Genomic DNA, 14,036 nt, shown 5'->3' on the forward strand with positions numbered 1-14,036 from the left:
CACCAGTGGAGCCCATCACCATCCAGGGCCTGGAGGTGGAAGTAGTGGACCACTATAAGTACCTGGGAGTCCACATGAACAGCAGACTGGACTGGAGGGACAACAGTGATGCTGTGGACAAGAAGGGCCTCAGTAGACTCTACTTCCTGAGGAAGCTCAGGTCTTTTAATGTATGCAGGAAGTTGCTTGAGATGTTCTACCAGTCTGTTGTTGTGAGAGCCCTGTACTTTGCTGTGGTTTGTTGGGGGAGCAGCACCAGCAGAAAGGACATAAATAGGATCGACAAATTGATCCGAGAGGCTGTGGAGACATTTGTCTCAGTGAGGGACAGGAGGACACTGGACAAACTGCTCTCTATCATGGACAATCCATCTCATCCACTACACCAGACAATAGAGGGACAGTGGAGCTCATTCTCCAACAGATTGATCCAGCTCCACTCCCACAGTCAACGCTACAGGATGTCATTCATACCATTCTCAGTCCAGCTGTACAACAACTCACCTTTCTGTAACAGATAACGCCATGTTATTCATGTTAATGGACACTACGGCACCTTACTCTCAGTCCTATGTATAGTACTCTTCCGTCTCTATTTCTTGTACATATGTTCATATGATAATTCAGTACAGTTTTGCTTTTACTATTTTTATTTTATTCTTCTAGATTTTACTTTTATTTTATCTTTCTTTTTACTTGTGGTTCTTTTTTTTTTTTATATGCAGCTAAGCTACTGTGACCGACCAATTTCCCTTGTGGATCATTAAGGTCATGAAGTTGGTTTAATCTTTGCACTGTGACTGCTGCTGGTTGGACGTGTTGTTCATGACTACTCACATCTCACACTCAACGTGTTTATCCCCAGATTGAAATGAACTAATCTTAGACATTTTTGTTTCTCCAGTTAACTTGCCACATGCCTCTCTGCATTAATGGTGTCCACTATCCATCTGGCTACTTCCGTGCGGATGATGGATGCTGTAAGTGTCCAGAAGAACAATCACCATAACAATAACCACTTGGCTGCATCCTCGACAATCCCTTTGAGACGGTTAATCTATCCACGGCTGGAGAGGGATTCTGATGTGAGGTCAGAAATAGATTTTGATGAGATTGTGGTGTTTACGGATACGGTGCCAGAAGAAGGAGGTTGTGCCACGGGGCTGGTCTGCACCTCAGATTGTGCAGTCATCTGGAAGTCCAGAACTTGATGGCAGCAGATTTAATAAAAAAGACGGTTCCAAAGAAGTTCTCTGTTGCCGTTTCATCTTTCAGTTGACTGTTCGGCAAGATCATTAGTCGAAGGTGTGGATATACCCACTCATTTAACCCCAATCAGAACAGGGGCCTTTGATAATCTGTTGAATATGAAAATATGAATGCCTAATGATCACGTAGAGTTTTGTTCCAGCAATTTCTTTCTGGTTGGAATCAATCAATTCTTTCTGCACACATCCCAAAAAACTGAAAACAAGGGCAACTGGACTTGTAAATTTTAAACTTTTTTTAAACAGACGCCCTTGTTCCAGCTTTTGTAGATATACGATAAGCACTTCAGATGAGGAGTTCATTAGAGTTATCAGGGCTCAGGAATCAGCAATTAACAGCAGCTCAGATTAGAGCTGATCATCAGCGCCCGTTGGAGGAGACTGAGGTAGACCGAGATGAAGAGGAGAACTGCTTGCGCCAATAAAGCAGACGTAAGACAAGCAGAAATGAAGATGTTGGTCTGATGAGTCCAAATGTGAGATATGTGATCGTAGAAGAAGATGAACAGCTGGTCATACAATACATCGGCAGTTTGTATCATTGTCTGTCAGTAAAAATGTATATTTGCACGCAGTACAAAAGTAGGGCATTTATTTTAATTGCAGTGCACAGAGGAAATGACCATGCTACGAAACCTGAACAACATTTAGAAAATTGTGGATTTTGGTGAGAAAACTGAGTCAGAAAAACAAACACAAGTGCCAGAGTCCTGGGAGTTTAATTCATGTACATACAGCTTGTTTCATATCCCGTTCCTTTAGTGCAAAGCAGATAAACACTATAAATATTTAATATGAAACTGGAAGACAAAGCTTTTGTGACAGGAACAACTGTCATGTGCCTCATAAAAACTTGTCAGTGCTGTAAACTGAGAAGTGGATCCACCAACTATTTATGCTTTTTCCGAAATGCCTCATGTAATGACTTAAAGAATCACACATTTATGATTTCAGTGATTCAGATTATTTCTGCTCAGCTGAAGTTCCACCGTGGAACTTCACAGTTCCCTGAAAGAAGTTCTCCCCCAGTGGAAAACACCTTTTCTTAAGGTCACGTACAATTCCATCTGTTGTAAATTTCCTCCGTTCTCTGTCCTTCTCTCTCTCTCTCTCTCTCTCTCTCTCTCTCTCTCTCTCTCTCTCAGTCTGGTGTGATTGGCCAGCTTTTCTCTCCTTGTGTTTTGGAAGTATAAATCCACTCCCGTGGGTGGGTGGAGACAAGCGCAGCGTGCTGTCTAATGCTGGAGAAGGACGCTGGTATAAAAACTCTGCCGTTCACCACCGCACTATTTGCTCCCTGCTGTCATTCACAACAACAGCGCTGACTTTTTGGATCTTTAACATCCCACCATGTGTAAGGGACTCGCAACACTTCCTGCAACATGCTTGAAAAGGTAAGCACAGTGTAGTTTGAGCAAGTCTGCAGAAACAGCTGCAGTCAAATGTTGTTTTTCTGACACGATCACGTGAACGTGTTGATTCTTTGAAATGTATCCTTTGAATTTAACTCAAATAGTTGGTATTTAAACCAGGATTTAGCATGAAATTAACACTTAAATGTAAAATAAAGGGAACCTGTTGACAATCCTGCCGACTACTTGTTCACACAAAAGCAGATGTTCATCCAAGCAGGTCTTTGTGCAGATATTGTTTATGCATACAAGCTGAAATCTCCTGAATGCATTCCCCTGACTTTCTTCTCGTCTTTCTTCCCCCGCAGCGCCAAAGACATCAAGCACAAGATAAGCTTCTTGCTCCAGAAGCCCGAACCCCAAGCAGCGGATCAGAAGCAGGTGAAGGATAAGACTGCCGCCGCCGCCGCCGCTGCTGCTGCAAAGAGGTCAGAAGAACGGATGTCTGTTAGCTCCATTTATGTGCAGTCTGATATGTGTGTGTGTGTGTTCCACCACAAATAGAATTTAACCGCACTCACGAGGATTAGGATTAAAACCACGAATGAACAACTTGTTTACCTTGCATTAGAAGGAATTGGATTTCCATGTGGAAGAACTGCACGAGGAAATGTAATTAAGGTGTTGTTAAATGAGTTTGAAGGAGATTTTAAATTACCTTTTATCCACCTTAATTAAGTTTTCATTCCTGCGGTTTGGACACGAGATGAGTGTTAATCACTGACTAAACAAATCTTAAAAATGACCAGGAACATGGTGTTTGGCTCTTAACAACTGAAAGGCGTAAGTCTCCCCTCATTAGAAGTGGAAGATCCACGGCTGGTAGTGGAGTCCGAGCTGTAGACGTTCAATATTGACGTGCCTCTGAATGAGTCACTGAAACTTGGATTGGATTTTTGTTGGAGAAATGGAGAGGCAATGAGAAAAGAGAGAGAAGGGAGCGCTCTCTTTGATGCACTTAGCTGGATGGCAGTTTCATTCCATGCAACACGTACGATTTTAATTATTCAGATTTCCGTTTGAGTTTAAAATCTGAAACTGAATGACCTACATGTCTTGTTTTGGGCTGAATTTGGTCCCGAGCTGCCAACACAAATGTTAGCATCAGCGGCACTTGCCCTGACCTTTCCATGGAACCCATCCAGAAACAGTTATAGATAATCAATGTTCACTTTTCCTGCTATATAAGTGTTCTGCAGCAATATCACTCACCGCCTGCACGACACACTCCCAGACTCTCTCTCTCTCTCTCCCCCTCTGTGGAGTCTGTGCGTATTTACACACATAATTCAACAGATGTTTATAGATCATGCGTTTTTAACGGGTATAACTGCTCTCATTATTGCTTCTGTTACTAAGGTAATAAAATCTTTACAGAGGGATTGTTGAACTCGGTGTTTCACCTGGTAAATGTCAGATGACGCATACAGGCATAATTAGATATACCGTCGTTATTGATCGTTGAACTGGTGCAGCCGGGATCTGAGCAGGGTGGTTTTATTTTAGTACAGTGACCTCATAGAGGAAATGGTTTGATACCGCATTATTATTATTGCACGTGCATAGACATATTTCTCTATTTTACCTTATTTAATTGCTTGTTCTTTGTTACAGGGTGCCTAATGCGGCCGAGGTGGAGAAGTGGAAGGAGTCTTTCAGTCATGTGATGAGCAGCGACGGTGAGTGTCATCACATTTCCCCACCTAAAAAGGGGGCGAATCCGAGCCGGAACAAGGCTAATGGGGGTTCTGCGTGATCTGAATCATTTTGGCACAAACTGTCGGGAAGATGCTTCATTAGTTCTCAGCGAAAAATGTCTCTCTGGGTTTGTGGAAAAAAAATAAAAAATGAAACTCAAAGCACAAAATAATTATCCTCAAGTGACATGATGGTGCTGCAATCATGGGAATCTTATCGCACGAGGTCCCGACCTTCGCATTCCTCGCTAATGTTTGCCAGTAAGGTTCTGACTATATCAAGAGTGATGCTTAAGCTGCTGCTGTAGTGTGAAAAGTACACAAATGGGACCATTCTTATTTTGAAGCATCACCTTGCTGAGATCTTAATAGCATTGTGATGCTAATGTTGAAAGGAAGCGAAGGAGACTCATCTGGGACACTAACACACTAACGCTGCATTCTCATGCTCTGCTTTTCTGCTACGTGTCATGAGGCACTACTGAATGGCCCCTCAGGGCGAGCTAACCAGTGCTGAGTGTGTAGTGTGTGTGTGTGTGTGTGTGTGAGTATAAGCCCCCTGAGAATCACACTGTGCGCTAAAAAAAAAAAAAAAAAAAAAAAAAAAAAAAAAAAGGAGCAATGGCCTCGCGGGAACCCGCTGAGATCTGAACCGCTCCGTTCCATGACCTCATCCGCTGACCCACAGCATCGTCACGGGTTCCTTCCGCCTTCCCGATGACATCCGTCGGCTCTCATTGGCCCGATCCTCTCCTGTTTATCGTACCGTGACCCCAGCGGTCTCTTCAGTCTGTCCTCTTTGTGATGAAGCAGCTCGTAAAAACAATATGATTCATGTAAACGCTCAGATCTGTTTGTACTCTGCGTCTCCATTAGCTGGTTCGATTACTGGAAATGAAGAGACAGGAGGCAGTTATCCCAAAGTTTATTTTTTGTCACAATCTCAGATCTATTTGTACTCTGCGCGCCCGTTAACTGGTTCGATTACTGGAAATGAAAAGACGGGAGACAGTTATCACCGCAAGATTATTATTTTTTATTTCTAATCTAACAGCTCAATGGACTTTCTGTCTTGTGCAGCAAGGCAATTCAGTAGAACTCCTTGGGCACACTGCTTAAAACGCACCATCTTCCTGTAACAACTGCTAATGTGCCTGAAATATTGTGATCCTGATTGATTGGTCATTGTTTTGCGGCACCTGATGAGAAATTAGCAGCCAAAATGTGGAGGTAGAGGCATTTTATCAAGCAGACATGCGAGGAATCAAGTGCAACTGCAATGTCACAACAACATGTGATGACATTTCATGTCCGTGTAACGCACTGGATGCTAAAATGCCGCATATTTCTTTTCTTTCTGTGCTAGCTGGTCGCACGGTCTTCGCCACTTTCCTCAAGTCAGAGTTCAGCGAGGAAAACATGGACTTCTGGACCGCTTGCGAGGACTACAGGAAGACTGCTCCTTCCAAGCTAGCGACCAGAGCCAAGCACATCTACCAGCAATATGTGGAGGCAGATGCTCCTAAGGAGGTAACCCTAACCCTAATACCAGCGATATAAAGAGTCTAAGTACGAGGAAAATGCACCAACAGAAATGTAATAATCAAAAATATAAGGAAACAGGACACAAATGGTGAATAGTTTAAAGGCCGAAAGCGTACCTGCCATGGTTTATTAATTCAAGTGCATGTTCTGTTTCATTGAGGAGAATACTTGTAGTTAATTGTGACTGAATATGCACATGAATAATAAAGCTAATACGACACCTTCATGATCCAAAGGGAAAAAGTGGATGAGTAGAATTAATGAAAAGATATTGGGCGTAGTTTATCTGATGAATATAGAGATTAAAATAAAGGCCATGACACACCGCAATCGGCGGCGGAGTGCGTCAGTGAATGATCTCATTGGCTTAGTGTACAAGTAGAGCAAGAGTAAACTAAATGACAGTTGAAAGGGCTTAATCTGAACGGTGAAATACGCCAATATTGTCACAACTACTTGATCATCAAAGATGGGCCAGCCCTGGATGACATTTTCTGGTTTTTCCTAGCTACTTAGACTCCCAGCTGATAGTAGATCTTCCAGTTTCCAAATTTGGAAGATGAATATAGGACTACTGCCACCTGCTGGTATGGAGAGTTATTTCCTTTCATTCCAAAACGGTGAAATATTTGAAGGCCAGAAATACTCTTAGTACTTTTTATTAATGCAACTGCACGTAATGCTTCAGTGAGGAGAATACTCGAAGTTAATTGTGACTGAATATGATTATCAGGACGCCTTCCTGACCCAGTTAAAAGTGGCAAACTACGGATTTCAGATAAACAAAGAACACAGTCGATAAGGAGTCTTTTCTTCTACCTATTATCCTTTGTTTTATGATGTTTTCCCACATTTTTACCCTTATTATTCTTGGTGTGATGCCAAAATCTGTTTTTAATGTTCCTGTTACCATGCATCGAGGATAATCTTACAGTTATTTAGCAAAGAAAGTTTTTCATTCTTTCTTGGCAATTTTGGACTTCGGATATTTACCTTTCCTTCCTTCCTCTGTAACCCAAGGTGAACTTGGATGCGGCGACCAGAGACGAAACGCGGCAGAACCTGGAGAACGCCTGCACGTCCTGCTTCGACGAGGCCCAGAAGATGATCTACACCTTGATGGAGAAAGACTCCTACAGGCGCTTCCTCAAGTCCAAACTGATCCAGGACCTGTGTCAGAGCCAGACCAGCACCGCTCACGAGAAGAAGGAGAAGAAGAAGAGCTGCGATGAAAACAGGCAGGCGTTAGCCGGCGGGGCCTAAACGCGAAGGAAGAAGGGAAGATTTTGAAAGCAGGTGCCAAAGACTGAACATGCGTGAAGGGGGGACAGACACTGAGAAAGATAGCTTTGTTTGTGAGTCCAGTGTTTAAAAGTTAGAATTAGGAAAGATTAGTGGGTTTTGAAGGTGACTTAAACATGTGAGATTCTTTTTTTTTTCTTTTTTTTTTGATACTCGTTGTTACATCCAAGAAATATTTGAATACTTCTGCGTTCACCAACGGCTGTCATGTATTTTTCTTTTCCGAATCATAATCAGACACGGACTGAATGCAAATACAGAGTGGGTAAACAAGCCCTTTGCTCTCCGAGTCACGACAAGGTTATCGAGGTGATATTGACACTCACAACAGGACACAATCCACAGCTACCTCCGCCCTAGCAGACCCGCCTTCACACGACCCCACGGCCGCCGGAGCGTGGCGTCGGCGGATCGGCGCAGATCCGGTTTGTTTTAGGTGACCACTCCGTTAAATACGTGCATCTCTGAAACTCCAGAATGACCCAACTATCCTGTAACCGATGAGAGGAAACAGACACCAAATTGTTAAATAAAAAAAAAAAACATGATTAACCTATCAGTATTAAAATGTAGCCAGTGTTTGATTTAACATATTTACACATTTAGACGTAGATTTTTATACATTTTTACATATTAAAAATACGTAGTCCGGTGCATCTCATGTGGGCGTGTTTATTATTTCTTCCAGGAAATACGTTTAATAAAGCATGATGCATTCATCCGAGTTGCAGTTTTGCCCAGCGGTTATTTTCCATTGCACTGATTTATGTTATTAACCTTTTAGTTTTGCATATTCTACCAGATTATTGTTGGTAATTTTTTTTTAATTTCCTACTTTTTACATGATCACATGTTTATAAAAAATGCAGTTGGAAGATATCGACGTCTGCTCTCATCGTTTCAAGTAAGCACGTTGTTCTAAAACCCGATGTCTGTGTTTATTACCATGGTAACGACTGGCTTTAAAGTTCAAATACACTGACGCGATCACTGCACTGTGAAAATGTTGCCCATGTTAATGCCTAATCGTAGTGGGACTTGTGAGCATGCTTTAATGTTAGTAGTAGTAGTAGCAGTGGCCTTCTGTTGCATGTCTCAGAGCTGCCAAACATTTGGAGAAAATGTTAAACTGTGATTCATTTCTAAAGCCGTTTGCTCGTGAGTGAAGCTGTTCAAATGTTTATTCATGGGATTTGTGCAGGGTACTTAATGGTGTGTTACCACGATGTCTTATTCACCGCAAAATGGATACCGTGATGGATAGAGAACTACACCCTGTATGTAGATATTTATTGAATTACATCTATTTATGTCATACCTGTGACTATTCACAAATAAAAAGATGTGTCGGACATTGTGTTTGAGTTGACTGTTGATGCCAAGAGAAAAGAATCGGCGCTGATCCATCCTGTAGAGGTCCAGTAAGGTCGTTATGATAAAACCTAAAAGGGCCACAACTATTTGTACCTAATTCCATTGGATTAATACCATTGGATTAGTTCCATTAGCTGCTGGGTTGGCTTTAAAACAATGTCATAGTGCCATAAAAATAAACTGAGTTTCCAATTTCATTACGATTCATCCGCTAGTGACCTTCAGCAATTGTTTGGGGCTCTGTTGAGAAGCAGCCTCACAGAGTCCAAGATTAAGACTGGACTCTTGAGGCACTGCTGCTGCTGCTGCTGGTGGAGCAGATAAGGTGAGACTTTGGCTGAGACATCCTTGACAACGAGGATGAGGCCATGATAATAAGCTTCTTCCTCCAAAATCCCGAAATCCAAGCAGCGGATCAGAAGCAGGTGAAGGAGAAAACTGCCACAGCTGCTGCAAAGAGTTTAGAAGAACTAATGTCTGCCAGATCGATTTATGTACAGTTTGAGATACACAGATCAGCCACAACATTATGACCACCGACAGGAGAAGTAAATCGCATTGACCATCTTGTGACAATTCAGTGTTCTGCTGGGAAACCTTTGGACCTGGCATTCATTGGTGTGGATGTTACTTAGACATGTAGCATCCACCTAGACCAGACCAGGCACCCCCACCCCATAGCAATGACACTCCTTGATGGCAGCAGACATCCCCAGCAGGATGCACAAGCACAAGGTGTTGACCTGGCCTCCAAATTCACTAGATGCCAAACTGATCAAGTATCTGTGGGATGATCCACAGAGGACCCTGGCCTCAACCCATGAAGTTATGCCATAAAAAAAAAAAAAAATTGAAATTTAGCCACCAAACGAGTTATCGTAAGATATCCTACAAGGACCACGACTATTCGTATGTGTAGACGGAGATGGGGAGGAAGAGAGGTGCATGACTAATTTAAAGAACCGGAACTTGGAATGGAACCCATGACAAAGATCAGACAAGATTAATGATGTTGATATTGAGACTGAAGTAGAAATAGCCTAGCGTGACCGTACAGGAATAGAGGCTGAATAGATGTTCCTTTTTGAATTAAGCTTCATTTAGTATCACATCCCAAGAGCAATGCGACTAGCATATATTTAGCTCTAGTAGTAATTTGGTTAAATACAAAAATATAATCAGGGAAGGTCAGCAACCTTTTCTTGTTTTTCAGTATGCTATGTATGAATCAGTTCAGTATGTTGTTTTACGGTTGCAAAACTAAAAAGTTGATTCTTTCTCATGTTCTTTTATTTCAATGAACTCAAAGAGTTGTTTTTTGCTTAAAGAAATGTTTAAAAGAGACTTTTCTTTATGACATTACTGTACCTTAAACTGCCCTTCGCAGTCAAAGAGTAATCGTCCACAATCAGCAGACGCAAGGTGGCCTCTGCTGTGACTGCACAATGTCTGCAGATTACAGATGATAATCAGAATCTAACATTATTATCCAGTAACCACCAGAGGACATTTTGCACAGAGGATAAGTTTTTATACGATCAAGACGTGATTCAAATACAAAACTGAATAGTGACGTGATCGCTTTTGCCGAGTAGTAGCTTCTGGCCGGTCTCAACTGATCTGAACGGACGAACAAATAAAAGAAATAACTTGTCACTTATGAAGGCTTTTTCAATTCCCACTTTCTCATATAGTTTTGGAGCATTTTGAGCATCTTTTTATTTCGAAATCTCCTCTTAAAATCTCTGTCAGAGTTTCCGGTAAGCAGTCGGTTCATCCAGCGGACCCTGTGTTTTTGTTTGGCGTTACCTCCGTGAAGCTAGTGCTGTTTACGGAGGCCACATTCACACTCACGGACTAAATACTTGCCCATTTAAGGGCAACGCACTTGTGAGTGTGACGCACCATACAGTAAATAACCTTGGTTCCATCTAATCTTCGGCAAATCTAACTTTAACAGACAGGCACGAGGCAAACACGCATAAATATTTACCGTCGGTTAATTCCGTCTGCTTCGCCTGCTTCGTAAGAGCACAGAAATAGAACAAAAGATGCCTTGATGGTTATTGAGGGGCAGAATCTACACGAGGGCTTGGGTAAATAATTCCCCAGCAGTGTACTACAGGTGCTTCAAAGTAGATTGCACTTTACTCCAGTTTTTCCAAAAAGGCAAGTCTCTGAAAACACCCTGTGCATGCAGAGCTGATGCTTCTAAGTCATTCTGTTGTGCTGATTAACTGATCCTCCGAGACGACGACTGCTGTGACAGTGGTGCTATTTTAAGCAAACTCCTTCCTGTGGGAGAGTCACACATACCTAAAAGGAAAAAGAAAGACGCAAATTCTCATGTATATGCACTCTACTGCCGTGTTTTAGTTTCAGTGTGCACAGATTCTGCAGCTACAGTAAATCACAGGAGACTGGGGCCGGTGTGTATTGTATGAATACTTATGTCATCTAAAATACATGGGATTGTAGTTAGGATGGCTGTGTAAGGAGCTAACATTCACATTTTGGGCTGGAGCTATGGCTGATGTTTCTGTGGTGCAGTCGAAAAATCAGTACGGGAGCATCGTGATTTTGTTTATCCCGGATTTTGACTCATCACTTTGGTGCGCCCTTCGAGACTCCTTGGGAAAATTAAACAGAAGGTGACACGAATTCCCCATAAACACAGATTAACATCCTTACGGTTGTTGCGGCAGCAGCAGCTTGCTGAGGCAGGATGATGCGGCTTTAGTTTCCAGAGCGACAGAGTTAAATCGGCTATCTGTCTTTTTCATAACCGCAGTGACACAAGACCTAAATTACTCTGGCATCTTTACAGGCCGAATAACTCAAACAAGTCATATCCTTCCCTCCAAAAGTAGTAGAACAGTGAGGCAACTTCCTGTACTTTTGCTGCAGACTGAAAACGTTTGGGTTTGACATCAAAAGAAGAATACGAGACAAGAGATCAACATTTCAGCTTTAATTTCCAGGTATTTACATCGAGGAGATAGCACCTTTTGTTTGAACCCACCCATTTTTCATGTGAGAAAAATTATTGGAACATGTGACCCAGGTTTGTCCTATTACACTGATTACACTGGATACGCTCACTTTCAGATTTGGGTTTTGCCTTTGCAGACTGCGTTTATAGATAGAGGTGTAAGCAACACTAAAAAAAAAAACAGAGAGTTGGGTGAAAAACAAGCAATTGTGAAACTGAGATAAGAGGGAAAATCAATCAGAGCCATTGCACAAACATCAGCCCTCGTCACTACAACCATTTGGAATGTGCTGAAGAAGACAGAAAGAAAGCACTGGCGTATAAAGTGAAGTGAGAGACTTCTAATGGGGTTGGAGGGGGGGCATGGAACACAACAGCAGCTGACGACAGAAACATGGTGAGAGCTGTAAAGAAAGACCCTAAAACAACCGTTAGTGACATCAGCAGCAACCTCCAGAGGGCAGGAGTCAATGAATCACAGTCTACTATTCGCAGAAGGCTCCACAAACAAAATTACAGAGGCTACACCAGAAGATGCAAACCACTCATTAGCAAGAAGAATAGGAAGGCCAGGCTGGAATTTGCTAAAAAAAAGTGCAGAGACAAGCCTCAAACATTCTGGGACAAAGTTTTACGGACTGATGAGACAAAGATTTTTCTAGGAAGGTTGCGGGTACAAATGCAGGACAGAGCAGCAAAGGCAGGAGTAGGCAAAAGGTATTTAATGAACAAAAACAGACAAAACTAAAGGCGCTGCTGACACGGCAGGTAATCCAAACTCAATAACACAAAATCTTCTATGAAACATAACCCTTGAACGTGACAAGAAAAAAACTATGACAAGTAACAAGAATCATGACTATTGAGCAAAATTTGACAAGACCAATATGATGAGTACAACAAGACAGCAAACAAAGACAAAGGCAGGGCTATATATACACACGGTAGACAGAGGGGTGACGAGACACAGGTGAAACAAATCAAGACAGAGCACACAAGGAGAAATCAGTGAACGGGAAAACACAGGGAGTAGCACAAAACAGGAAACTGAGAACTTAATAAAACAAAACAGGAAACAGAATCCCCAGGAAAACTAATCACCAAATCATGACAAGATTAACCTTTACCGAAGTGATAGAAAGGCTAAAGTTTGGAGAACGAAAAGATCTGCTCATGATCCCAAGAAGCCATGCAAGCCAAAGCCGTTGCCACGGCTTTGGCTTGCATGGCTTCTTCTGGGACAGGCTCATTAATCCTCATTGATAATGTAACCAGTGAAGGCAGAAACATTTTATCTGCCAATTAAAAAAAAATAAAAAATCACACTGACTGGGAGATCCTTCATCACGCAGCAAGATAATGACCCAAAACACACTGCCAAAACAACAGAGGAGTTCATCAGGAGCAAAAAGTGGACGGTTTTAAACTGGCCAAGTCAGTCTCCAGACTTAAACCCTACAGAGCAGGGGTGTCAAACAGATGGCACGGGGGCCAAAGCCGGCCCGCCAGATGGTCCAATCTAGCCCGTGGGATGAATTTTGTGAAAGTGAAAAAATTACATTGAAGATATTAACTGCTGCAACTGTCATTCCTAGGGTTTACACCATTTTAGTAAGAGTTGTGGACATAACAACACTTAGACCTAGAATTAAACAGAAATTGCACTTCTTATTCTTAAGAAATATCGTTCATTACATGTTTTGTAATAGTACAGTTGATTAAATGTAAACATTTTCACAACATACTTGTTCTTCTTTGCACTAAAACAAAGTAAAACGTTTGGAGTTGTCATTATTTATAGGTTAATACACTATTGTGTTACTGGTCCGGCATCATTGAGATCAAATTGCACTGTATGTGGCCCCTGAACTACAATGAGTTTGAACCCCTGCTATAGAGCATGCATTTTACTTGGTAAAGAGAAGACTGAAGGGAGTAAAAAAAAACTGAAGGGAGTAAAGAGACTGCATTGCAAGCTTGGAAAAGCATCACAAAAGAAGAATGCAAAAGTTTGGTGATGTCAATGGGTCACAGGCTCGATGCAGTTATTGCATGCAAATGATTTGCAACTAAATACTGAGTCTTATTCAATTTAATTTATTTGAAGTCTATCTGTTCCAATACTTTTGCTCGCCTAAAAATTTGGTGTTCCGTTACTTTCATATACCATGACCTGGATGACTGAGAACCTTCACAGACATATTGCGAAGCACTTTGGGAGCAGCACCCTTCGACTAGTGGGGGAGTATGAGATGACCTTGAGGAAATCATGACTGAAGAAGCTGCTCGGATGAGCGGTGAAACGTCTTCTCAAAAAACTCCACAAGTCCAGTTGCCTTTTTTAAAAGGATATACTGTGAACTGGATGACTGAGGACCTTCACAGACTTATTATTATATAATATATATTACTATTATTATTATTTTGATGTCAGACCCAAATGTTT

General features: G+C 41.9%; 1 protein-coding gene across 1 annotated transcript; it reads left to right on the plus strand.

Annotated features, from left to right (window-relative positions):
- The first annotated feature begins 2,536 nt into the window (after window positions 1–2,536).
- Window positions 2,537–8,833, plus strand: rgs4 (regulator of G protein signaling 4). The gene is made up of 5 exons (XM_084549048.1): window positions 2,537–2,662; window positions 2,989–3,108; window positions 4,295–4,359; window positions 5,744–5,907; window positions 6,943–8,833. The coding sequence occupies exons 1-5, from the start codon at window positions 2,619–2,621 to the stop codon at window positions 7,183–7,185; spliced, it is 636 nt and encodes a 211-aa protein (XP_084405174.1). The 5' UTR covers window positions 2,537–2,618; the 3' UTR covers window positions 7,186–8,833.
- Window positions 8,834–14,036: the final 5,203 nt, after the last annotated feature.

Source organism: Chelon labrosus, assembly GCF_963514085.1.
Source record: "Chelon labrosus genome assembly, chromosome: 7".
NCBI classification, from domain to species: domain Eukaryota; kingdom Metazoa; phylum Chordata; class Actinopteri; order Mugiliformes; family Mugilidae; genus Chelon; species Chelon labrosus.